The sequence below is a fragment of the Candidozyma auris genome, chromosome 2 (genome assembly GCF_003013715.1).
Source record: "Candidozyma auris chromosome 2, complete sequence".
Taxonomy (NCBI): domain Eukaryota; kingdom Fungi; phylum Ascomycota; class Pichiomycetes; order Serinales; family Metschnikowiaceae; genus Candidozyma; species Candidozyma auris.
This window is the reverse complement of record NC_072813.1, coordinates 704,968-730,577: the sequence shown is the minus strand read 5'-3', so window position 1 is coordinate 730,577 and position 25,610 is coordinate 704,968. Positions and strand designations below refer to the sequence as shown.

At 44.5% G+C, this 25,610-nt stretch overlaps 12 protein-coding genes across 12 annotated transcripts; 7 read left to right on the top strand and 5 right to left on the bottom strand. All coding sequences in view use genetic code 12, as the record gives it.

The window, feature by feature from the left end:
- Nucleotides 1-915: 915 nt before the first annotated feature.
- On the bottom strand, nucleotides 916-2,166 carry XOG1 (glucan 1,3-beta-glucosidase; the record flags this gene model as incomplete). The annotated part of the gene is made up of 1 exon (XM_029035316.2): nucleotides 916-2,166. One exon carries the CDS (start codon nucleotides 2,164-2,166, stop codon nucleotides 916-918), a length of 1,251 nt encoding a protein of 416 aa, XP_028890558.1.
- Nucleotides 2,167-5,645: 3,479 nt separating this feature from the next.
- On the top strand, nucleotides 5,646-5,972 carry RPP1A (ribosomal protein P1; the record flags this gene model as incomplete). Its single annotated transcript, XM_029035315.1, has 1 exon — nucleotides 5,646-5,972. The coding sequence occupies one exon, from the start codon at nucleotides 5,646-5,648 to the stop codon at nucleotides 5,970-5,972; it is 327 nt and encodes a 108-aa protein (XP_028890557.1).
- Nucleotides 5,973-6,522: 550 nt separating this feature from the next.
- On the bottom strand, nucleotides 6,523-7,119 carry RPL13 (60S ribosomal protein eL13; the record flags this gene model as incomplete). The annotated part of the gene is made up of 1 exon (XM_029035314.1): nucleotides 6,523-7,119. One exon carries the CDS (start codon nucleotides 7,117-7,119, stop codon nucleotides 6,523-6,525), a length of 597 nt encoding a protein of 198 aa, XP_028890556.1.
- Nucleotides 7,120-7,486: 367 nt separating this feature from the next.
- On the top strand, nucleotides 7,487-8,194 carry RPS16A (40S ribosomal protein uS9; the record flags this gene model as incomplete). Its single annotated transcript, XM_029035313.1, has 2 exons — nucleotides 7,487-7,507; nucleotides 7,787-8,194. 2 exons carry the CDS (start codon nucleotides 7,487-7,489, stop codon nucleotides 8,192-8,194), a joined length of 429 nt encoding a protein of 142 aa, XP_028890555.1.
- A 612-nt stretch (nucleotides 8,195-8,806) lies between these two features.
- Nucleotides 8,807-11,818, top strand: RIC1 (Ric1p; the record flags this gene model as incomplete). The annotated part of the gene is made up of 1 exon (XM_029035312.2): nucleotides 8,807-11,818. The coding sequence occupies one exon, from the start codon at nucleotides 8,807-8,809 to the stop codon at nucleotides 11,816-11,818; it is 3,012 nt and encodes a 1,003-aa protein (XP_028890554.2).
- Nucleotides 11,819-11,919: 101 nt separating this feature from the next.
- Nucleotides 11,920-12,285, top strand: CJI96_0001783 (uncharacterized protein; the record flags this gene model as incomplete). Its single annotated transcript, XM_029035311.1, has 1 exon — nucleotides 11,920-12,285. The coding sequence occupies one exon, from the start codon at nucleotides 11,920-11,922 to the stop codon at nucleotides 12,283-12,285; it is 366 nt and encodes a 121-aa protein (XP_028890553.1).
- A 391-nt stretch (nucleotides 12,286-12,676) lies between these two features.
- Nucleotides 12,677-14,089, bottom strand: TUB2 (beta-tubulin; the record flags this gene model as incomplete). Its single annotated transcript, XM_029035310.1, has 2 exons — nucleotides 12,677-14,017; nucleotides 14,078-14,089. The coding sequence occupies 2 exons, from the start codon at nucleotides 14,087-14,089 to the stop codon at nucleotides 12,677-12,679; spliced, it is 1,353 nt and encodes a 450-aa protein (XP_028890552.1).
- Nucleotides 14,090-15,746: 1,657 nt separating this feature from the next.
- Nucleotides 15,747-16,721, top strand: CJI96_0001781 (t-SNARE syntaxin; the record flags this gene model as incomplete). The annotated part of the gene is made up of 1 exon (XM_029035309.2): nucleotides 15,747-16,721. One exon carries the CDS (start codon nucleotides 15,747-15,749, stop codon nucleotides 16,719-16,721), a length of 975 nt encoding a protein of 324 aa, XP_028890551.1.
- Nucleotides 16,722-17,119: 398 nt separating this feature from the next.
- SNF7 (ESCRT-III subunit protein SNF7) lies at nucleotides 17,120-17,794 on the top strand (the record flags this gene model as incomplete). Its single annotated transcript, XM_029035308.2, has 1 exon — nucleotides 17,120-17,794. The coding sequence occupies one exon, from the start codon at nucleotides 17,120-17,122 to the stop codon at nucleotides 17,792-17,794; it is 675 nt and encodes a 224-aa protein (XP_028890550.2).
- Nucleotides 17,795-18,254: 460 nt separating this feature from the next.
- RPO41 (DNA-directed RNA polymerase) lies at nucleotides 18,255-22,172 on the top strand (the record flags this gene model as incomplete). Its single annotated transcript, XM_029035307.2, has 1 exon — nucleotides 18,255-22,172. One exon carries the CDS (start codon nucleotides 18,255-18,257, stop codon nucleotides 22,170-22,172), a length of 3,918 nt encoding a protein of 1,305 aa, XP_028890549.2.
- A 97-nt stretch (nucleotides 22,173-22,269) lies between these two features.
- Nucleotides 22,270-23,115, bottom strand: MOB2 (Mob2p; the record flags this gene model as incomplete). The annotated part of the gene is made up of 2 exons (XM_054702066.1): nucleotides 22,270-22,865; nucleotides 22,980-23,115. The coding sequence occupies 2 exons, from the start codon at nucleotides 23,113-23,115 to the stop codon at nucleotides 22,270-22,272; spliced, it is 732 nt and encodes a 243-aa protein (XP_054558041.1).
- Nucleotides 23,116-23,764: 649 nt separating this feature from the next.
- On the bottom strand, nucleotides 23,765-25,588 carry PSD1 (phosphatidylserine decarboxylase 1; the record flags this gene model as incomplete). The annotated part of the gene is made up of 1 exon (XM_029035305.2): nucleotides 23,765-25,588. One exon carries the CDS (start codon nucleotides 25,586-25,588, stop codon nucleotides 23,765-23,767), a length of 1,824 nt encoding a protein of 607 aa, XP_028890547.1.
- Between the last annotated feature and the right edge of the window lie 22 nt (nucleotides 25,589-25,610).

Sequence of the window (25,610 nt, the reverse complement as noted above, 5' to 3'; positions counted from 1 at the left end):
ACAGCTCTGCTGACAGTTCAGAAAAGTATGTGAGTTGTATTCATGGGGTAGCGCCCCATAATTCGCTTCTACAAAACGTCCTGCTAAAGATCAAATAGAGGTACGCATCCTGTTAGAGATTCAACATGCCCTCCATAAAATGCGCAATTCATATTATTTCTGTAATGTAACATCGCAGCTACAATTCTCGGCTGCGAAATGGCCCTCGCCGCTATCGCCTGTGCAGCTTGCACTTGCTTCTGGTGATACTCTAAGGATTCTGCTGTTGCCGAAACCAAGCCGCAAATAAGGCCCTTACGGAAGAAAAAGAGAGAGAGAATTCTTTATCGGCGCTAGAGAATCGAATTTCGTCTGAACTGAGCCACTTGCACGTTGTGTGGACTATCAAGATTGATACCGGAATGAGAAGGTCACTTGCCGAAATAGCGTCGGTGGGGCCAGAATTGGGAACGATGATGGGAAAGAGGCACAAAACCAGTGGAAGGAGGGATCAAAATGAAGAGAAAAAAGAGTCTGAGCATCAGTTGATGCAATTGAGTATCCGAAGGCACGCTGCAGAGTTTTGCGCTTGGCAGTAGACCTGGTAGAGATCTCTCTATTTTTGTGGACTCGAGCATGGCTGCAAAGAGTGGCTTCAATTCCAGCATTTCTTGCTCATTCTCTAGCAACTACCTAGGCAATCGTGACAAGCTAAGCCTAATACTTCAGTAATGCTGGTACAGCGCCAATGTCATGAATCGGTGTCTAATCATACGTCAGCCCGCTCTGAAGCACTTGCTCTCATTGGACCCGCAACGCCTACCATTCTCAGATCAGGAATCTGAAACGGATGCTACATTATATACCGATATTCTTTATTAATTTCCGAAACATTTTTTTGAAGAAAGATTCTAGTGGCCAAATGGCCAAGGCTCATTAGGAGTAGACGCACTGGTTAGGATACTGTCTGTCGTTCAATGGCTGGGGGAAAACGCCGATCTTGATCAACTCTGACATGTCCCAGTCCACAGCATCCTCACACTTCCAGTTCCAGAAGATCCAACCGCTGGCGGTCGAGTAGGCGTCAAGTTGGGCCTCAAGGTACTTACGCACGTTCTTCTTGTGTTCGTCAGTCCAGGTGGTAGCACTGGTGTATGGATCACAAGAGCCGTACTTTGGAGAGTTGTCGTAGTCACCAGACCAGCGAGCACCACGACCAACACCATTCAACCAGAATGCACAGTCAGTGAGAGCAGCAGACCACTCACCAATCACATTCCAGTGATACTCTTTCTGGTGCTTGGGGCCCCAGCTGCAAGCAGTCTCAATGTGCTTGTTGATGTCCATGGCAAGTTCACCGGCAGAGAACACCTGGTAGTGGTGGTGATCAAGCACAACCTTCCAGTAGCCGTCCTTGACGTTCATGAAACTGTCCCAGTAGCCGTCGGTCTGCATGAAAGCATCATGGATAATGACATTGTTGTACGAAACAGATCTCATGTTGTTGTAGCCCCAGTAGTAGAAGTTTTTGAGCTGGTTCATGTCAGCAGAAGGACCAAGAGGCTCATTCAAGAGCTGGATACCGCTCACAACATCTTCGTAGTCGGAGCCACCATACTTGTCGAAAATCTTTTGCAATGCAGTAAGAGTGAGGGCAATGTTCTCGTCGGTCTGAAACTCAATTTGGTCTCTCAAGCCAGAGTTGTCAAACCCGTTCTGGGAGCCTGGAGCACCGTGCAAGTCGATCCAGACAGCCAAGCCGTGCTTGCGGGCCCAGCCAATGGCCCTCTCCAAGTAGTAGTCCTGACCCTGGACGTAAGGGTCGTCGTCCAAAAGATCGTAGGCCCAGTAGCCAATGGGAATTCTCACAGTGTTGAGGCCAGCGTCAGCAATGGCCTTGAAGTCGTCTTCAGTGTACCATGTATCCCAGTGCTGTTGCAATCTCTTTTTGGCCTCATCTTTGCCGAGAGACTTAGTGTAGTGGTATTCATCCACAGGGACAGTGCCCACACAGTCCTTGAAGAGAGACGGCGTTATATAGGGCTCGAGAACGAACCAACCGCCCAAGTTGACGCCCTGGACCAATTTGTTTTCGTAGTCCCAGTTGACGCCTTTGTTGTTGCCTCTTCTGAAGGTAGTTGCAGCCAACGCCGAGGTAGCGAGGGAGAGCAAATTAAAAAGCTTCATTGTCGAAAAGAAGTCTGCTTAAAAAAGCAAAGGGCGAAGAAGAAAGGGGAAAAAAAGCGGAAAACGATGTAATCACCAACCAGCACGACAAAGGTTGGAGGCGTTACGGAGGTTATCAGCGAAAGACGATGAAACGAGCCGAAATTCAGACGGAAGCAGGCAAAGGCGGAAGAAAAAGCAAGCTTTGTTTGATTTTGAAAAGCGACCAAAGGGAAGAAAAACACCAGGCAGCAAGGTTGCAGGGGAATGCTGCCCCTTATATAATTCTGTCGGAAAGCATGGAGGGAGTTCGAAACAAGGCAGGAGGCGTTGACGATTCACACAAAGGAAAGCAAGACGTGAAGGGACGCAGAGATTGCATGGGTAGCGGTGGGAGTGCCTGCATGCAGGCGCGGAAGAATGCACGGGCGGCATGTGCCTATGCGGTGAGTAGAGGGAAGGTTAGGCAGCCCCGAAAGTCAATTTCTCCTTTTGGGCCCACCACGTCCCAGCGGATGGTAATTATAGTACACACAAGGTGAGAGTAAACAACTCTGGCCAGCCCGATATATTTAGCAGAGAAAGTGGTCAATCTGTAAGCGGCCAGCAGCAATTAGACTTTCCAAGTAAACCACTGCCAAAAACAAAAGTAACCTTTCCCAAGTGCACCCGTCCCAGTTGCTCTACCGCCGTCATTCTGCCATTCTGCCATTTTGCGCAGTGCCTCTGTAATCACCTGTAACCTCACTGCCGGCGCCGCTGGCAACTGCTGCTGCCCAGTGCCTCAGGTTCCACCACTCACCATCCACCCATGGCCCCCCTCGTTTAGCATCAGGTGGTATGTTTCAAAGGCCCGCCAAAACAGGTACGAGACTAATTCGCCAGTACCCTTGCTAATTGCAACCATTCCATTTCACAGGTTGTTTTTTTATTTTTTTTTTTTTTTCTAAGGGTCGGCTTTGGCGCTCCATTCCCTTGACTCGCGTTTTCCGCCCGCCGGCCCAGCCTTTGCTCTGAGCGAGCGCTCGCTCGCTCCCTGCTTCATTCTCCCCCAGGCACGCTCGTGGCCGCGCCCCAGGGGATTTGCTCCATCTGAGGTCGGATCTCCTCGTGCACTCCGCTGGCGGTAGCACCAAAAACCGTATGCGCTTTTGCAGCCATTGTAGGCACCCTACCGTTTGTCACAAGATGGAGTACAAAAAAAAAACGGATGGAGGGACGTAGCATGGTGTTGCCACGGCTTTTTTTTTTTACCTTTTCCTGATGTTGGCGTTGTCCTCGTCCAAATCTTCTCGTTTATCTCTTTTCTTCGTCTGTCTCTCCTCCACCTTATCTGCCCCCCATACATTATCCTGTGCTGCCAGGCTTACACTAAGCCAGTGGCCGTCTCCTCCCGCCAGCCCCAATCGGTCGGTGTCTCTTCCTCTCATGGTAGCCTATTTCCTTGCTGGTGTCCACTGCCAAGTCGCATGACCTAACACAAACGGCTTGGTCCGAGGGTGAAACATGATTCTGAAACCATTGGGTGGTGGCACCCTTAGGGACCCGGGGAAGGGGGAGGTGGAGGGACCTTGGGGCCTGCTTGGCCCGTTACTATTTTGGGCATGTGTCGTGTTTGTTCCGACGCAATTGATGGAGAAATTCGCTTTCCATGATGATTATTCCTTTGCCTCAATGCCTGATTGCACTGGCTGCTCTCTGCTCGAAATCGTTCTCTCTTCCCTGGCAAGCCTCGCTTGGCCCACATATGTGTGGTGCGAGTGAGAGTGAGGGAGGATTTCTTCGGCACAGATCTCTCCAGACGCACTTTCACGGCAGCGTTGCTCTGGCTGCGAAAGCGTCCCAGCAAGGGTGAGGTTACCCCTCTGGCATATTTCTTCGATGATATCATTGAGCGTGAACGACCTACTAGGGGGGTTACTGGGGCTACTGGGGCTACTTGTAATTTTTCTTGTCGTGTTTTATTTTGTTTTTGGCTAATTTTCAGTAAGTCTAGCTTAACTAGGGCTTTGGCGTGGATTTGCGCCCCAGCAATCTGTTTACTGTTCCCACATACAAACACGATCGAGGGCTAACCAGCCACGCCGGCTATTTACCTGCAACGCGGTAGATTTAACCTTCTGGAACTGGCGCTGATCTCATACGCTTCTCGAACAATGCTGCAAACACCATTGTGTGAATCCCTGGCGGCTCGAGGTTTACTTCGCTCTTTTCTTTTTTTTTTTTTTTTTAGTTTGTTTCACAGTCTCAGCCAGCCTACAACAAACAAACATGAATCAGAGTACACTCCAGTAGAGTCTTGCCGTTCCCGGCCGATAAAAGCCCATTCTGTTTTCACCTGCAAATCACGACTGAAGCTTATTTCTTGGATTGGCCTTGCAACTGTTTCACTTACTCTCTGGGACCCTAACGTAAAGGTGCTTTAACAACGGCTCCAATAAATAAGCTTCTCAAGTTTCGTGCTGGGCTACTCCCAAATCCATCTCATTATAGTGTCTACTTTCTCACAAACAGCCTGTTTGTTTGAGGGTTTCCACACTATGCAAAGAGCACACAGACTTCGGTTCCACTATATTATGAGAATTTTCGAGGCGACTCAATGCTTCTTATATTTTTAAAAACATCACTGAGAGTTGATGGAGTAGTATACTTTCGACCTTCAAAAGGAAGGCTCTAACTTTTGCATTTGAAATCCATTACAAAGGATCCGGAAAAATGCTCAATTTATGAGCTGCTACTACGCTTTGCCTATCAGATTGGGTTATTCTTTCTCCGATTGCATTTGCCAGGAACTTCAACCGTCTTGTGGGGTTTCATTTACCCCCCACCGATTGGGTCTCATGATTCATGCTGTGTCGACCAATAAAGCTTCATCCCTTTGAAATCTCCAGTTCAATACCATTCTACTCAAAGCCGAGTTTCGAAAGTTCTCCAATCACTGAATTGAAACGTGACGTAAAAATCTTGGATGGTTTAATGTTGCAGGCTTCCCAAGCAGGCTATCGCACAACCTTATCCCGTACTCTTCCACTTGACTTTTGATCGTACTTAATAGCCAGTACTGTCTTTCGTAAAATTCTCGCTTATTAGCACTAGGCCTCCATTTATCAAGAGTTCATAGCTGGCGTTAACTACCGACCCAATCTCAATGGCTCTCCAGCACGCTCAATTTCGCAGCCATTTCCAGCATCACTTTATCTCGCATACCCAGTCAAGCTACCTAAGGTGACCTGTTCATACCTTGATCGTGCCCTTCAGTTAATTGTTTAAACCAAAGCCTCTAGATGACGAACTACACTTCCAATCACGATTTGTCGGCACTTTTTTCTGATGGTGATGTCCATCGCCAGGGTTGAGCCCTCATGTTCACCACGTGACCATCCTCCATCGTGGCTTCCCTCGCGCATGAAAAAAAAACTGTTCAACTCCTTGATACTTCTCTCTACAAACTAAGAATTAGTCTGCCAATTGCTTAATCTGATTACTTCTAGTTATTCGTGATGTCTACTGAATCCGCTTTGTCCTACGCCGCCTTGATCTTGGCTGACTCCGGTCTCGAGATCTCCGCCGACAAGTTGGCCACTTTGACCGCCAAGGCTGACGTGCAAGTCGAGCCCATCTGGACTGAGATCTTCGCCAGAGCCTTGGAGGGCAAGGACTTGAAGGAGTTGTTCTTCAACATTCAGGCTGCCCCTGCTGCTGGTGCCGCTGCTGCCGGTGCTGGTGCTGCTGCTGCCGGTGGTGCTGAGGAGGCTGCTGCTGAGGAGAAGGAAGAGGAGGCCAAGGAGGAGTCTGACGACGACATGGGCTTCGGTTTGTTCGACTAAGTCTTTCACCTTGACAACTCTTGCAATCACTGTAATATATTAATAAACATATATTATGAAATAAAGTGTAGAACTGAACTGCTGAAGGCGTAATTTTGACAATCTGGTGAGAATAATCCCTACCAAAATAATCAGAGGTGACAGGGGAATATGCAAGGAACACTATTATAAAGTCGTTTCTTGCTATTACAGTATCAAAAGTAAAAAGATGCCGCTCTCCATGATGGGTAAAGTTCTCTATTGGGTCAATCCTTCATCGAACGAAAAGCCAGTTTTCCAGCATAGATGACGATCACAGTATACCATCAACGGTGCATTTTATTTACGAAATTGGTATGTTCAATTTGTAGGCTCCGTCGTTTTACTGTATGTGTATTGTCTTCTACAGTTGGTCATCTCAGTTCAACACGAACGCACCTGTGTCAGACATGAATCGAATACACTAATCGACAGATCTTCTACGTCACAAAGAAGTGCCATCACGAATGCTAACTTAACCGCGTAGCTATTAATTTATACACCTGAATTTAAAGAAATGAGCCCTACTAGCTTATTTCTTCTTCTTGTCAGCCTCAGCCTCAGCCTTCTCCTTGGCTCTCTTGTCTCTGATACCCTTGTACTTCTTCTTGTTCTGGGCAGCTCTCAAGGTCTCGTAGGCGGTCTTCTCAGGAACCTCAACGGCTCTTGGAGCAGACTCTGGGGCAGCCTGGGTAATTGGGAAAGCAGCTGGAACAGAAACCTGCTCACCAGCAGCCTGGGTCGTCTTGTCGAACACAACCAACTTAGACTTGTATTCGTTCAATCTGGCAACGTTGAGCTCGAAGGTTTCCTGCGAACGGTTCTGTCTTCTGTGGTCCACGGCAATACCAACGGTTCTGGCGTACTTTGGAGTCAAACCAGCAGCTTTCACCTCAGCCAAAGTGAAACCTCTGCCGGCTCTGACCTTTCTGTTGTACTTGATGGTAGGACATCTCACCACTGGTCTCAAAAGATCAACTGGCTTTGGGGCAACTCTGGCGGCCTTGGCGGCTCTAGCCTGACGTCTGGAAACCTTCTTGCCGGCCTGGTCCAAGTGCACTCTGACACGTTCCTGCCAGTGCTTTCTGAAGTGGTTCTTCAAGATTGGTTGGTTCTTAGCGATAGCCATTTTCCCTTGATGAGTTGTAGTGAGAAGATTCGAAGAAGGGAAGTTTTTTTTTTTCGCTAGCCTACCCTCGCTGAGGGACTCCCAGGTACACGCCGGAAACACAAGTCACATCCCATCACGTGAATGAACTTTTTCGCACTGTTACAGTGAGCTTCCTCTCTAAACCGCACACTGAGTAGCACACAATCGCACTTGGGGCTATTATATGTCCACTAAACCCGTGCACCCATACTTATACAGTGAGTAAAGGCTCAAACACAAGTTGATTCCCTGCACGCAGTAAAAAAATTTCCTCGCATCTAGTAAAAAAAACTACCGCTAATTTGTGCAAAATCTTTTCTCCTTCAATCACATTCTAGTACCCAAGATGTCCACTCCATCTGTCCAGGTATGTGAAGTTGCAAAATTCACGGCCAAAGCATTGTTGACTGGCAAGACCATGTTAAAATCCCACAGATTTGCAAAGCATAGTTCCATGAAATGACATCCCATTTGCAGTTTTTCAGTCCACGAAGTGCCCAGTGCACAAGCTGATAAAAAATCAATGTTCTTTACTTTCTAATTCTAAGATTATGAAGAGTCTACAACTTGTTTATCATTATTTCCAGTCGTTCAAGCGAGTCAGCGTTTGGCTCAAGTCCTCACTTTTCACCTACTAACAATACAGACTTTTGGTAAGAAGAAGACTGCTACCGCCGTTGCCCACGTCAAGGCCGGTAAGGGTTTGATTAAGGTCAACGGTTCCCCAATCACCCTTGTTGAGCCAGAGATCTTGCGTTTCAAGGTATACGAGCCATTGACTTTGGCCGGTTTGGACAAGTTCCAGAACATCGACATCAGAGTGAAGGTCACCGGTGGTGGTCACGTCTCTCAGGTGTACGCCATCAGACAGGCCATTGCCAAGGGCTTGGTTGCTTACCACCAGAAATACGTTGACGAGGCCTCCAAGAACGAGTTGAAGAAGATCTTCTCCTCTTTCGACAAGACCTTGTTGGTTGCTGATGCCAGAAGAATGGAGCCAAAGAAGTTCGGTGGTCGTGGTGCCAGAGCCAGATTCCAGAAGTCTTACCGTTAAGGTGCTTTTGGATATTACTCTCCGTCATATAATAATGTACATTTAAGAAGACTCTTTTGTAACAATGGTGAATAGAAGATAATTTGTCTGACTTCATGAGGGTCGACCTCATTGACATGAAGTCAATTCGTTTTTTTTTTGTGTAGTAAAGAGGTGTTCGAAGATGAGGTACATCGATGCAACGCTGAGCGAGGTTATGACTCCTCATGATAAATCGATGTGTATATCAGGTAGATGTAATATTAAGTAAGAATTGCTGATAACCTGCTAAAATAATGCAATTAGATTATGAGATATTTCAAACTTGATTGGTAAAAAAGCTATCCGTCTGTTCTTATGCTATTTTACGCAAGCAGCATAGTCACGGAATGAAGCGGATTAATCGTTTTCTTTGGCTAGAATCAGATTCGATGAATTTGCCTGGTCCATTTTGGCTTATCTAGCTCAATCTTGTTTCAGGCCTAAATGGCATCAATTGGGGTCTCACTCGGTTAGATCCTTCCGTGCCTCGCCTACTACTTATCGCGCTTGGCTAGATATATACATACAGATCACCCAAAAGACCCTCGTTCTATTCAACTTCATCGCTTCGTTCGCGCCTACACACTAGATATGACATGGGTATCCTCTAGCCCGTTGTTGCTGGTACCGCTCCCGAAAGGCTTTGTTGATTTTGCAACCGTCCCGCAAACTCCCCTATTGGCAATTGCTACCGACACAGCACTACTCATTCACCACGCCAGTTCACTTGTGCCGATCAGTGTGCACGAGAGAAGCAGTGAATGCCTTGAAAGCCATGGCAGAAGTGTCCAAATCAACGTAAGACAGGTTTCTGTCGATACATCTCGCCTAGATCAGCTCCATGCTACGAACGTATTTGTCCAGACTGAATCCAATTACATTTTGGTGTACCATCTTTTGATCAACTACTCAAAGTCCCTATACGAGATCCATGATAAGAAAAATGACGATGAACTTTTACAGAATTCGTTGCCCCTTGCTCTGCTGTCAAAGTTTTCCTTGACATCACTACTCAAGTCAGCTACAAAATCAATACTTCAAGGGGGGCTGAATATTGTCAATCTCGAGAACGTTGAACACTTCAATAACAGTACAAACGACGACGAGCAGCGTAATGATGTCATACCCTTGGTCAAGGTATCGTTAGTGAAAATTTTAAAGATGAACGGTGTTATCAAAAGTCTTTGGTGCAAGCTGAATTCTCAGACATTGCTTTTCCATAACGATAACGAAGAAATCCAGGTGCTCAATTTGAAGACACAAAGGTGTGAGGTATTCAAGTTGGATGACTATGAATGGTTTGAACCGCACTCGTTGGTGCTGTACGATTTGACGAAGAATCATTTTGTGTTCGTCAATACATCAATGAACGTTCTGCTCGTTGAAATTGCTCATGAAGAAGACGACACATTGTATCTCAAGAGAATTGCACTCCTCAAACTTGATAAACCTGCTAAGTCAATTCAACATAATCCACAATTCGATTTGTTTCTTATCGAAACAGACGATTCTTATGATCTATACAAGATAGATTATTTGGGTAAAAAGCACTCAATGGCATTCATTAAACGAGTCGTCACCTCAAAAAATCTGACGAGCTGTCATTGGGCTCCTTGCGGATCATTCTTTGTCGTTACCGATCTTAAAAATGGTTATTGGAAGCTTATATCAAAATTTGGAGCCACGCTATTTGACTCAGAAGCCATCCAGTCTGACTTCAACAAAACTGAAAACCTGGGCTTGAAGCAACTTTTCGACTTTTGCCGCTCATCTAAAGTTCTCGTGTCTCCCAGCTCACTAGCGTTGTACATAATTGACAGCCAAAAGAAAAATGTCCATTTCATCCTGTTAATCTCATCTCAGGATTTGCTAGGTGATGCTGTTCTTCATGACCAAACAAATGTTTCACTACTTGAAGCTGACTATTCATTCCATAAAGTACCATTGATACCACACTATCAGAGGGTGTTGACAAAGTATCATCATATCAATGGTACTTCAAAAAGACTTTCAAGTAGAAAGCCCACTGCACACTTCATTATCCGAAAGAATTTTGCAAATCAGTTGTCTGTATCTTATGGAGATAGAATTTCCGTAAGTACCCCAATTTCACGTGGACTGGAGGCTCAACATGCACTTTGGTACAACTTTGTGAATCATCATATGGAGTCAATGAATATCATCAATCACCACTGGCTTGGCGGCAACCTTGTGTTGATCAACAGGTTCGTTAGAGATGACATAGATGATGATGGAACTGTTGACTTGATGGCAGATGAAGTAGTTGTTATGAAAACAGCGCTATCCAGACTTGGATCTGGTGGTGTAAATTTCAGACTTGACACAGATTTAATTGTATGGAGACATCACTTCAAGGCAAAAATTTTGAATGCAGATATTCAGAATGACGAAGAAAACTTCTCTAAATTACTCGTTTTGATTACAGGGGATCTGAAGATTGTCATCATTGAGTTTAACAAGCTAGGAGGCAATGAAGATAACAAACTAGGCATTAGCATTCGCCGGTCTATTCACTTGTCTAGTATTCAGCATAAACTTGCAATTCCATTGATTGCCAAGATGGTAATGGCGCAACAAAGACACTTTTTTTTCCTTCTTTCCAACGGTGACTTATTCTTGCTCAAAAACCAACATCTTGAAGGGGATAATGCTCCTACTGGTAGGGGCCTGACACAAACGAATAATATGTATGAGTTGGTGAAGATTTGCAACGCTGTTGAGACGATTCACATGAACAACATAGATTTCGGATGTGGCAAAGTAATTCCTCATCTCACTGTCAAGACTGGAGATGAGATATTGATATACAAGACACAAGAGCTTGTTGACTCTGTCTATACCTTTGAAGGAGTTGCAAAACACCCTGGTATTGAAGTTGAACAATCGTTGCGTCCCATTAAGGTTTGCCTTTCGTCCATGCAAGCTCTCAAAACGCAACAGGTTGATGGCGCGATAGAGGTCACAGGATTTGAATACCAGACAATAATTAAGAATGAACATCTTATCGTCAAGCACAGACCTAGCAGGCAGTTAATTCTGAACAAATTTATACAGCATGACCTATTCGAAAGCAATTTGGAGGTGACAAATATTGTTAACACATACAAACATATTCCGAACTTTGACTACTGTCTCGAGCTACTTTTATTTGACTTCATTGATGAGCAGTCCGACTCTGCATTCGAGAGAGTGATGAGACTCGTGAGCATCACAGACAAGGCTGACAATATCTACGTCAATCTTTTACGAAAAATTGAAATATGCTATTGGCACAAGTTCTTCAAGCTTCTCAATGAGACCCCGCTCAATTTCATGAACAGATTGATCAAGTCTCAGGATGTGGAACTTTGCTACAACTACCTCATAGTATATTTGAACTTCAAGAGAGAGTACGAATCGGCGGAAACCCCTGAGGACGATCAAGCCCTACTTGACTCGAAGGATCGACAAATTATTCTTCGTATAATTGATCTTTTAAAAAGTTCTGAAAGTTGGGACCACTGCTTCGAATTGTGCAGATTTGTGAAGCTACTAGAGCCATCCGGCGAGCTTCTTCAGCAAATGCGCACCCATATTCAGTGACGAACTTTATGAGCTGCACACACCCATCCGCACTCTAGCCAACCAAAAACTTTCAATTTGTTTTACGATATTAACCAAAAGTCCAGAGATTTTGTGCTGTCATGACCCTTGCTACTGAATTTGCAGAGACGACCCGTCGTTCTCTAACACATGCGGACATGAAAAAGAGAGTCATTCACTTGTACAGAAGATACATCAGAAACTCCAAGGAGTTTTGCAACTTGTACGAGTTGGATATGCCTGTCTCCAACGTCAAGACGAAGATCAGACAAGAATTCGAAAGACAGAGGTTTGTCAACGACTTGGACGTAACCAACATTCTTTATGCCAAGGGGCAAATGGAGTTTCAAGAATTGATCAACTTTTGGAAACAGCAATGCCATGTCATGAGATACTTTGAAGATCAGGAGAGCTACAACAATGTCGACAAGAATGATTTCGTCAAAAATTTCTTGAGAGGCAATTGAGCTGTCTCTGTGCATCGCATTTTACCACTAGGTCTACATTCACTGTTATAAAGTCCTGTTCGAGGTGGTACCTGAGTGGCCAATCTAGAGCTGCGTCGTCACATCGAGCTGCCATATACTATACAATTCACGCATTACGAATTCAATCAGTAATTTTTTTTTTTTCCATAAATTAGGGCGTAATAAAGAATTCACTAAAATTAGATGATACGAAATAAAGAGAGTGTGTAGGTGATGAAGCCGCTTTGCAATGAACCTTCAAGCGGGCACTTTACCATCGACGAGCAAATAAACAATGAGCAGCCTCGAACGACACAGATGTACACAGCAGTGTACCTAGGGTATAAATCTATACATGAAGAAATGGTATAAGCTTGCTTGCCCACCCCGATTAATCCATGTTGTCAGTCAAAGGAGCCTCCTCGGCACCATAATCCACATCCTCTTCTTCTTCCACGCTGGCTTCCTGGTACTGCTGGTATTCACTTACCAAGTCATTCATATTGGATTCTGCCTCAGTGAACTCCATCTCATCCATACCCTCAGAGGTGTACCAGTGCAAGAAAGCTTTTCTTCTAAACATAGCACTGAACTGATCGCCAACTCTCTTGAACAATTCTTGAATAGAGGTCGAATTACCGATGAATGTAGCAGCCATGTCCAAATCCTTTGGAGGAACTGAACAAACGGCAGTCTGAACATTGTTAGGAATCCACTCGACAAAGTAGTCTGCGTTCCTCGTCTGAACCTTGTACATTTCATCATCAACCTCTTTCATAGAGACATTTCCTCTAAAGAATGCAGCTACTGTCAAGTAGCGGCCGTTTCTAGGGTCAGAAGCAGCCATCATGTTTTTGGCATCGAACATCTGCTGAGTCAACTCTGGAACAGATAAAGATCTGAAGGACTGGGAACCCATTGAAGTCAAGGGAGCGTAACCAACCATGAAGAAGTGCAATCTTGGGAATGGCACTAAGTTAACGGCTAACTTTCTCAAATCAGAGTTCAACTGGCCGGGGTAACGCAAGGAAGTGGTGACGCCAGACATCACAGACGAAACTAAGTTGTTCAACTGGTCGTAAGAAGGCTGTGGTAAGCGTAAGGTCTTTTGGCAGATATTATACAAGGCCTCGTTATCAATACAGAAGGTTTCATCGGAGTTTTCCACAAGCTGGTGCACAGACAAGGTCGCGTTATATGGTTCAATGACGGTGTCGGAAACTTTAGGAGAGGGCATCACGGAAAAGGTTGCCATCATTCTGTCTGGAAATTCCTCCCTGATTCTCGAGATCAACAAGGTACCCATACCAGAACCAGTACCTCCACCCAAGGAGTGAGTAATCTGGAAACCCTGCAACGAGTCACAACCTTCGGCCTCTCTCCTCACAACATCCATAACAGAGTCGACCAATTCGGCACCTTCAGTATAGTGACCCTTGGCCCACACATTACCAGCAGAAGACTGGCCAAAGATGTAGTTATCGGGACGAAACAAGTTACCAATACGGGACAGCTTGACAGCGTCGATGGTACCTGGTTCCAAGTCCACGAGAACGGCACGAGGAACGTACTTGCCGGAGGAGGCTTCATTGAAGTACACGTCCAATTTGGCCTTTTGGATTCCGTCGTCGCCATGGTAATTCCCATTGTTGTCTAAACCGTGTTCACCACAGATAGTTTCCCAGAAGGCAGCGCCAATCTGGTTACCACACTGACCGGTGGACAAATGGATCTGAAGTTAGTAAGGGCCAATTAGAGGATGAAACGTAAAAGTTTGAACTTGCTTACGTACAATTTCTCTCATGATCTTTGTAGGTGATTTAGAGGAAATGTTTTTGTTGATACTCGTGAGGGATCAAGGTGGGTGATGCACGACTTGATAATACCAGTATTTTTTCTGTGTGTTTGTTAGTGCGACTTTAGATGTTTAGTTTTTTCCCTTTTTGGCAACGCGTGGACGGCCAACTATAAGGGCCACCTTATTGAAATAGTGTCATTCAGGCGAAGGTTTTGGCAAATTCGTAAGCTACAAATTTTAACAATTATGATGATGTGAGTTTCTTCAGATTTGGCTGATAAAAGGTGATTTTAAGCGAACGTGTATTAGTCGTGTTTGAGAGCGTCTCAGCCTTTTCGCAGCCATTCGACAAAATGGAACACGGTGTAAACGCAAGGTCTAGATGAGTAGAAAACTGATTTGAAAAAGCACATATTAACAAATTACGTTGTGAGGCAACATATCTTTAAAAATAGATCAAGATTACCTCTAAAAACTAGATATGGCAAATAATTGGTTTTGTAGTGCTGTTTATGTTATCTTGGGTTCTAAGAGTTCCAGCAGTGAACGCGGGCCAAATATAGTGAACATCGTAAAACCGTCTATTTTTCAAGAGATATTTATACAATCGAAGACATAATAAGAGGGATTGGCCAACGTTGTTATCAGTCATAGTTTGTGTCTCATTTGGAGTCTACACCGCATGGTGCACTTGAAGGGCTAGCCGAGCTGTTGCCATTTGGCCCTTTTGGTGCACGGGTGTAAAAATGTAACATTTGCTCTCGACTAGCTGCAAAATGGGCGTCAATTTAAGTATTCGAAGACAAAACTCTTCGTGAAAGTGAGTTAATAGAATGTATTAAGAATTTTCTTAATATAAACTAATAAATCTTTGGTTCGGAACTAGAATGAAATATTCAATGCATGAAGTACAGATATAATCGTCCATGTACGACTGATTCGTAAGTATATCAAGCTATATCAACCATTACGTTACCAACCGCTAACCAAATACTGATAAAAGACGCCGGTTTCTTTGTTCAAGAGTCATATTTGTTCGAAACCTGTTAAAAGACTATTATTTACCTCCATTTTCTCGATGGCAATAACTTCGCTAAATCAAATTTCTTCAATGGTGTAAAGAAGAGCTTTGAGGAAATGTAAATTGACTTGCTGAGAAAACCTAGCAGAATTGTTTTATCAATGAAGATCTGTCAAGATCAGCGACCAGCGCTTCGTCATGGATACCTTTGACCTTCTTCTCAAACGACGAATGTTGCTCAAGTGTTTGCAAATATGTATGGAATCTCATCAAACCCATGAATCAATAAACTCGGCTTTTGGTTTGCATAGATTGCCAAGTAAAAGTTTTAAAATTTGTTGGTTTTATCTCAAGATTCTTCTCCTACTGTGTTCATCGCTAGCATAGTGCAAAGCACTTCTGACCCCCCCCCTCTTGCTTTCTAATGTCCAAAAGTTGCAGACACATTACAAAAAATGACTACAAAGCACGATAAGGTTCTAATGTCACCCATGTCATCTTAAGTCATACTTGGTTGAAGTAGTTACAACTGCTGGCTATTCCCCTGGTTCACCTGCACACCGCGGTACAAAAAGAACACCAGCACCACCTTCGCTTTTCAAAGTCAGGCCCTCATTACTCCCTCGAGATACTAGCATAGACATGTCGCTGGCGATACAAAATCGAACTTTTGAGTTCCAGCAATGCGTGTCGTCTTATGACAAAATCAACAGAAGGCAGCAAGGCGGCCAGCAGCGGCAAGACACTCTGGCACCCAAGAAATCACGTTTCTCCCAGCAAGCCCTGATAATCGCCAAAGACATTGCCCACACAACAGAGCTTCTACTGAAGCTCGCACTTTTGGCTAAGAAGAAACCACTCTTTGATGACCGGCCCGTGGAGATTGGCGAGTTGACCTATGTAATCAAGCAAGACATATTTAAGATTGAGCAGAGCATACAAAATCTCCAGCGATTTGCCAAGGGAGAGCTGTCCATCCAGATGGATTCTCAGATCAATCAGTACTCGAAAAATGTTTTGAATTTGCTTAACTCGAAAATGAAGAATGTAAGTGGTGAGTTCAAAAATGTTTTGGAGCTTAGACAGAAGAATGAGCTAATGAACAAAACTAGGCAGGAGAACTTCTTGAGTGCTGCCACCAACAGGCGACAGAATTCTCTGACGCCGCTCAGTGAGAGCGACTCCGCTAGGGGCACGGGAGTGAATAACTCATCCCATAACTTAGGGGAGAATCCATACATGCATAGTTTCGAAGATGAGCCAGCGCAGAACGGAGGCGCTGAGCTTCTCTCCATACCTGACCAAACCAGACAGCTACTTCTCATGGAAGAGCAGAGCAACGAATACCTACAGCAGAGAAACAGTGCAGTCGAGACCATTGAAGCCACCATTAATGAGGTAGGCAACCTCTTCTCCCAGTTAGCAACAATGGTGACTGAGCAGGGTGAGCAAATTCAAAGAATTGACCAAAACGTTGAAGACATCGATATGAACATATCGGGGGCTCAGAGAGAATTACTCAAGTACTACGCCCATATTTCCAACAACAGGTGGTTGTTCTTGAAAATCTTCGGTGTGATGCTATTTTTCTTCTTTTTGTGGGTGATGGTGAGCTAGAGAGATGTTTTGTGAGCTTTCAAGTTTTGTTAGATGGATGATATCATAGGCATTGGTGAGGCCCGAAGTCACGGCAAGTAATTATATTGCGCACTTTGTAGAATAGCTGCCTCGCCAAATCATACCTTAACGCCTACATGAATTAATGCACAGTTATACTTGGTATTTAATGAGTAGGAAAGGATTTTTCGTTGAAACTCAATCTTCTTACAACCTATCAAACATCGTATGAATTCAACTGGTTTTGCCTTAAATGTGCAAGGTCGTGCATCACCCAAGGAACACCACCAGAGGTGCTCTTATCATACCTGCCTTGTCATATCCATCTTAGAACGTTACAGTACATCTTATACACTAACAGACCTTCCAACTACACACACTAAGAATTTTAGGGCAAGATGTGGAGCTACATGTTTGGAGGCAACAAGCAGCAAAAGAAAGAATTGCCGAAAAAGGCCATCGTTGAGTTGAGGGAGCATATCCAGATGCTCAACAAGAAGCGTAGCCATCTAGAGTCGCAAATCGATGATCAAGATAAGCTTGCAAGAAAACATATTTCCACGAATAAAGCTTTGGCAAAGAATGCGTTGAAAAGAAAAAAGGGGTATGAGGCGAACTTGATGAAGATTGAGAACCAAATTGACTCACTTGAGACACAGTTGACCGCGATAGAGAGCGCCAACCTCAACTTGGAGACCATGAAGGCGATGAAACAAGGCGCCCTGGCCATGAAGCAGATTCATGGTGAGTACGATGTTGACAAGGTGGAGAACACTATGGATGATATCCGTGAGCAAGTGGAGTTGGCAGACGAGATATCCGAGGCAATCTCGCGGCCAGTGGGTGGTGAGTATGTGGACGAGGATGAGTTAGACGAGGAATTGGCGGCTTTACAAGAGGAGGAGAAGGAAAGCAAGCAGAAGAATACCGCAGCACAGGCACCAGCGCAAAAGGCCCCTGCGTTTGAGGAGCCCGAGCTTCCTAATTTCCCTACGGTAAATAAGGATAAGCCGCAGGAGGAAGACGAGGATGAGGAGGCATTGAAGGCATTGCAAGCAGAGATGGGGTTGTGATGAACGGGTACATCTTATATTACTTGAGAGATATGCATCTTTTGAAGTTCAGCGCTACTTACATGAAACAGACTGAACCCACAAGTCAGGTGGCTGCTAGTTGGGGCAATCGACCTGCAAAGCGTTTCGATATCATATCTGATAGATATAATACCCTATGGTGTCCTGTCTTGCTGGTCGTTTGTGTGGTACAATGTACAGGTGTGGCAAATGATAGTGTTAGTGAAAAGCCGAGAGTATGGGATGGATGCGCACTGCAACTTTTCCAGTTTGCATAAGGTGCTCCGATGAGAAAAATCTCTAGAAACCTCACACTACGTTTAACTAATCACCATAACTCCCGGTCCTTTTTTACATATTTTAGTTACATTTATCCTTCCTGGTTCCTATAGCTATATCTGAGGTTTCGAGAACATATCCTTCCATTTAATACTAGCTCTCGCTCATCTCTGCATCCATCATGCTTAGAACCGCTAAATCCTCATCTCTGAGGACAGGCTTTCTAAATCTCCGCTTTCGACCATACTTAAGGTGTGTCACTACTTCCACCAGAGAACACCCAGAGCCAGCGCTATTTAAAGCAAATTATGCATACCCTTCCATAGTTGAAGACCTAAAAAAGAACGCACAGTTGCATACTCAAAAGACGAGGCAAGTATCGCTCACACAGAAACCTTTTAACGAAATTTCTCCAGAGTCCGTCGCTGATCTCCCGGAAGAACAGAAAAAAGAAGTAGCTTGGTCTTCAAGTTACGACCCAGTGACGAGGTCACCTTTTGTGAAAGACGTTGTGCACCTTCAGTCTTTGTTAGATGCTCTTCTAGCTTCCAAGAACTTCGATAGAGCAGATAACATCCTCAAGGCTATATATCCCTTGCTTGATCAGGCAAAGGGATTTGCTCAGCTTTTGAACAAGTACTTAGAAGCTTACGCTGCGGAAGATTCCACTACCATCGAGGACCTAGAGCTGTACGTGGAAAAGTCTCTGGTACAGTTCAACTTCCAACCTAACGATAGAACATACGCTTTACTTCTAGGAAAAAGTCTCTCAAACCCTGAAAAGTTTGAAAAATGGCTTAATCGTGCTAAAAAATCTCGCCATTTATTCCGCAACATGCTAAACAACGTGGATGTCATCACTATCGAAGGTCTAACCAAGATCTTCAGGGATCCCACTTTGAAGCCTCTGTACGTCCCACAGGATTTAATTGCCGTTTACAACGAGGTGAGGAGTCCAGGCGAATCCAATGCCAAATCAACTGACGACACCCCAGAATACTTCTCGAGTGATTCCGTCGATGCACCAATCTTAGAGAAGGAAGATGCCATTACACTTCGTTCTGTAGATTCATTTGGTATGAAGGTCATTAGACACACGCTTTTGGGTCTTAAATCGGAAACCAAGCTTGATCTTGAGCTGTTATTCAAGGACCTTGATGGGTCTATTGACTCACATCTTCTTCATAATGTTACCGACTCCAAAAGAAACTGTCATGAGATTTTCAAGAAGCTTAAGTCTCCTGAAGACAAGGCTAGATTCAACAAAATTCTCGAAATATTCAACGAAAGACGTCAAAAGGATTTGGAAGCTCGAGGAATCGAGGGAGCCCGTGCAAAGTGGAACCATGAATTTAATACCCTTCAACAACGTGGCGAAATTTCCATGAACAAGAACTTGAATGTTCAATTGTACAAGTGGTATAGTGACATGCTTCCATTAGTCGAGGAAGAACACCAGTTGTGCAAGCAACTACTCAATAACGAGATCAATATGTCTGAGCTTTCCCAAGAGGAGAAAAAACAAATGAAGGACAGGTCATTTTATGCTCCATACTTTGTACTTGTGCCACCAAAGACTCTCTGTGTTATTGTCATCTTTGAATTGTTGAAGCTCAACAGCACAGGTGGTATTGTGGATGGTATGCGTGCAGCTAGGGCAATTATTTCTGTCGGTCGTGCTGTCGAGCTTGAATACAAGTGTCAGAGCCTCATGAGAGCGGACAAGAAATATGCTAGCAAGAAACTCATGAACCTGACTCAATGGAGGAAAGTGGTCAAGAGCAGAAAATCAATCGAGGCAGCTTCAGTGCAAACTGATTGGACATATACTTTGTATGCTAAGTTGGGCTCAGTTCTCACTACTCTTTTGCTTCATGTTGCAAAAGTACAAGTCAGTGGGACTGATCCCACCACCGGTAAGACTGTCAAGGGTCTTCAGCCTGCATTCCATCACACCTATCAATTTATGCTGGGTCAAAGAATCGGTGTTATCAAGTTGCACAAAAACCTCGTTAAACAACTCGGAGGAAATGCATTCGTGAACCTGGTGCAGCCATCATTCCTTCCAATGTTGGTTCCTCCAAGACCGTGGACTGCTCACAACCTGGGCGGCTACTTGTTCACCCCTTCTAACGTTGTGAGAATCAAGGATTCCGCGGAAACCATCGCATATGTGAAAGCTGCTTCGGACGCTCACAACTTGGATGAAGTTTACAAAGGTTTAAATATTTTGGGAGAGACCGCCTGGACGGTCAACTCTAAGGTCCTCGATGTAATCTCCCGGTGCTGGAACACAGGTGAACAATTTTTGGATATACCTCCTGTTGCCGAGGAACCCAAATTGCCTCCCCCACTTCCTTCCAATGCTGAGCCTTCGCAGAAAAGCGAATACATCAAGCAAGTCAAACAAATCTTAAATGAAGCGGCAGGTCACAGGTCTCAGAGGTGTGACATAAATTACAAGTTAGAAATCGCCAGGGCATTTGTTGGAGAAAAGATGTTTTTCCCTCATAGCGTCGACTTCAGAGGTAGGGCCTACCCAATCTCTCCCCATTTCAACCATTTGGGAAGTGATTTGACCAGATCTCTTTTCCTATTCTGGGACGGTAAGGAGCTTGGAGAGCGTGGTCTTAGATGGTTAAAAATTCATCTCGCTAACGTTTATGGTAAAGACAAAGCTCCTTTGGATGAGCGCGTGAAGTTTGTCGAAGAAAACATGGACAAGGTATTTCAAACAGCTCGTGACCCATTAGGAGAAGATCGCTGGTGGATAAAAGGTGACAAACCTTGGCAAGTACTCAGCGTGTGCTTCGAGTTAAACGAAGCCTATAAGCTTGAAGATCCAACCAAATATGTGTCTTACATTCCTGTGCATCAGGATGGCACATGTAATGGTTTGCAGCATTATGCAGCTTTAGGTGGTGATGTTGAAGGTGCCCGTCAGGTCAACTTACTTCCAGCCGATAGACCTCAGGATGTCTATCTGCATGTTGCTGGTCTCGTCGAGAAGAGACTCGATGCTGAAGCTGAGGCAGGTGACGAACTAGCTCAATTTTTGAGAGGCAAGATCACCAGAAAGGTCGTGAAGCAAACAGTGATGACGAATGTTTATGGTGTTACCTACGTTGGTGCAGTGGCACAAATTGAAAAGCAAATTGCTTCTTTGTTCAAGGGTGAGCCATCTGACAAACTTTCTATCTACTCGAGATACTTGACAACTCATGTGTTTGCCTCTGTAAGAGAGTTATTCGAAGGTGCACATTTGATTCAAGACTGGTTGGGAGAGGCTGCCAAACGGATTTCGAAGTCTGTGAGAATCGACTATGAGGAAACTGCAGCTACGAATTCTAACAAGCCAAACCATTTGTCTTCCGTCATATGGACCACTCCACTTGGGTTACCTTGTGTTCAACCATACAGGGCCAACAGACAGCAGACCATCACAACCAGTTTGCAAGATGTTTCCATTTCTGATCCATTTGGTGCCTCTCAGGTCGATGCCAGGAAGCAACAGGCTGCATTTCCACCAAACTTTGTGCATTCCTTAGATGCCACTCATATGTTGATGACTGCGAAAGCATGCGGTGAGGATGGTCTTTCGTTTGCATCCGTTCATGATTCGTACTGGACGCACGCCAGTGATGTTGATCAAATGAACAAGCACATCAGAGAGCAATTTGTCAAATTACACCAAGAAGACTCCATCCAAAAATTGAAAGACGAATTTGAAAGACGCTACAAGGGATTCCTTCAGGTGATGTCTATCCCTGGTGATCATGAAGTTGCAATAAAGGTAAAGGAAGTCAGAAAGAAGATTGTCAAGGACCTTGGGAGAGCCCTCACTGTTGCGGACGAAGTCTACCTTGAAAAGAGAAGACAGGAGCTACTCGAATCATCAGATCCCAAGGATATTGAGACTGCGAAGACCATCACGACGACCGTCAGTGTCACTGAGGGGTATGACATGAATGCCATCTCAGTTCCTGCTTCACAATCGAACTCCGTGCAAATTCTTGCTCCACTCACTTTTCCCGAAATTCCATCCAAGGGTGATCTTGATGTAAGCCTAGTAAAGGAGTCACAATACTTCTTTTCATGATCATAAGAAACTATACACTCATCTGCATATCTATAGACGATTTTTTACAAAATTCTGTACATACACGAAGCATCCAAAATCCCTTATATTGTAGAACCTAAATAATCTTTCCTTGAACTTCGAAGTTTTCTATCAACGGTAACAACGGCATGAGTTCTTTCTTTTCGATTAAGTTAAATTCCTTGCAAAAACCTATGAAATGGGCGAAAAAAGAATTCCAGTGGGCCTCTAGTGATAGATGAACAAGCTTGTCGAAGTGATTATGATATATGTGAGCAAATATTCTGAACATTTGTCTTACGATGTTCTTGCAATCTTTGATAAAGTTCGGAGGAAAAGCCCCTCCATCTTTTGTAGGAAATACAGACTGATCGTTGATCTTGTTTGAGATCCACGTCAAAACGTATTCGATATATTGGTCAGCAGGTAGATTTACTGGCTGTCCATTTGTGTCAATCCACAAGTAGTTCATGTTAGGTCCAGCGTTCATAGTAGGGTTTGTCTCCGGCGTTATGTAATCTGATATGATGCCGTAGAACTGATTCAAGTGGTTGTAAAGCTCGAATATGTTTAGTGATAGCCACTCACCATAATCAACGTACTTAGGTAGTTGCACGATCGTCTTGAATGATCCCTTCACCAACGCTGTCTTAACGAACGGCTCACACATGAAGAGAGGAATCTCCTCTGAATCTGATGTGTTGTAAGATGAACGTTGCGGCAGTCGAGAGCGTGGCACTCTTGATAGCCTTGTCGGCGAAGAAGGTGCAAACAGGATCTGTGAGCCTCTTTTTGAAGGGGACATACGGGAAGGCAGCTGGGACCTTCTCATTGGCGATACATTCCCGTTGCCAGGAGGAGCAAGGATCCCTGGGGTCTCGTAGTCCTTCTTTGTTTTCTTTGAAGAGCGTCCGAAGCCCCTAATGGTATTTAGAAACGACATGATCAGGTGGATATGCTGGTGAGAGAAGTAGGGGTGTGTAAAAGAAACGGTTAGTGTCCGAGTGGTTTTTAGTGGATCAAGCGAGTATCTGAACAGTTTGGGCACTGCACAAAGAAGGCCAAAGTTGATGTACCAGAGAGGGCCGTTTCGCGATCTGCGCCGTAAGGAACGCCAAATGTAAGAGTAAATAGAAGGCGATTCAACGTGCAAAAGTCATTGAAGCTCGAGAGTTTGTTTCTTTTTTTTTTTATTTTAGGCTTCATTGTGAGAGTTTTATTTTTCATTTATTTTTTCTTAAGTTTCTCGATTAGGATTTTTTTTTGAACGGATTCTTTTGTATGTACAGTTCGCGTTTGCTGTAGATCTTCGCATGTGTATAACAATTGTGTGGTAAGTTTGATACTCTGGTATCTTCCAAGCTATAAATGCCAATAAATCTAATGAAGATGTAAGTAAGAAAAGAGTCACAGTAGAGAAAATATCACAATCTCCCGGAGATTTTTCAGAAGCTATAATGTTACTAAAATTATTCACTTGAGGCTTGTAGTCCAGCGTGGTTTTTTTACTCAACTTTTCACCAACAAAAATATTCCACAAAATAACCATGAAATTCATATAAATAGATTCTATTATGCTACATGCTTTTATGCTACTTGAATCTGCCAAGAGACTCACCCATTTTTATCTTCTGACCAACCTGAAGATCGAAATGGAAGTTATCAGGGGCCTCGAAAACCAACACCACCGTGGATCCCAACTTGAATCCACCCACCTCTTCGCCTTTTCTTAAGGGGAAACCGCCGAGAAGTGTGGAAGCGTTAGTGTATGTTGCCTCATAGACGGTGTTCTTCTTCAACTTTTTGGGCTTAGAGACTGTATTTTCCGTGGACCTCACCGAAATACTTTTACCTTCTTCAAGTAGAGCCGTCGTCTCGCTGGGCGATGAGGATCTTGAACTTCTCAGATACACCTCGTGCTCGTACACATCATTAGTCTTCAAATCTTTGTCAAAGTTTACTACAATACTTCCAACGTTGGTGGCTCCAACAGGAATCATTGAAAAGAAGCCGTGCTTCCAGTAACCTAAGAGAGCTACTCTTTCATTGAGCACGAATAAACCCGGCAAGGTCTTTTGGAAGAATGGAGCCACGGAGAAGAGTTCACCGATAAAGTGACGTCTCAAGGTAGTGACCCAATTTGTAGGCGAATGGTAACGATGGTAGTCACCCGGAGCTAGATATATGACTGCGAAATAGAGGTTTTTGTGAGAGCTTTGGCCAAGTCTTTCAAGCGGAGTTGGTGTCAAGTTCTGGGCTACTGAAAGATCTTTGCCGATTGATGGCTTCCTGTCTGAGGCAGTCTGGTCACCCTCGTCTTTGTACTCCAAATCATTGATGTGATGAGTATTTTCGTTCTCTCCCCCCACGATGTCATCTAAAGAATATGAAATGCCATTCAACCTGGCGAATTCTTCATGACGTTTCACAAGCGCCTCGTGCTCCTCCTTGCGATCAAACTCTAAAGAGTGTGTTGGAGCGGCTAAACGCTTTGTGTTCAAACCGAGCAAGGCATCCACAGAGTATGTCATTCCCTTTACCTGTTCAATTTCACCGTCCTGAATCACTCCGAACTTGAGAATTTTACCGTCAGAAGGTGAGACGAGATCGGTGTCTGCCAAAGGCCGGACACCAGGTTTCAACCTACGGTAAAAGAATTCGGACAAATTCTTGTAGGTCGTCAAATCAGGCTCGTCCATCTCATCCATGTTCACGCCAAACAAACGGGAGTAAAGCGTGTAGGAAGGCTTTCTCATCCACACTGGCAAGTTTATGGAATTGAACTGGCCCCACAATCTCGACATGGTCTTCAAAGGTAACGTGGAGTAGGCATACAATGACCAGGAAGAAGGCTTCACAGTGTGGTCTCCGAAGGGGAGGTAGTCGTCTTCATCGTAGTCCTCATCAAGGTAACGCTCATACCTTATTTTGGCGGCGACACCACCCAAGACAATCACCAAGGAAGTCAATGTCCACCAACGCACAAAACGCCTCTTCTCTCTTCTCTTCTTGCGAGCCTCACTCGAAAAGAATCTTCTCTGGATACCACACTTGAGGCTGCGTGTGCCATGCTTGATCTTCAGCGGCGCCGAGGAAAACTGGCGCCTGGAGATCCGTAAATTGGGGACGAAGCGTTTGCTCCTGTTGGACCATGTAGAGTAATAAAACACGGTCCTCTTGGGCCGAGGAATACCAGGAATACTAGGTAAACGAGGCAATTTTGGGAAGCCATTGCCACCGTGATGCATGCCCTGTTCATGGAACAGTCTCTGTATTGTGAGCTCGGCAACGGTCGATGCTCTCGACAAAGGTTGGGTGATGTTCATGGACAGAGGCCCGTTGATGAAGGGAGAGTGTGGATACATCTTCCTCCGGGCCATGAGCTTTTCAGCGTTAAACATGGGACGATAAACCATGATGCAATAACGTAAGGGAGAA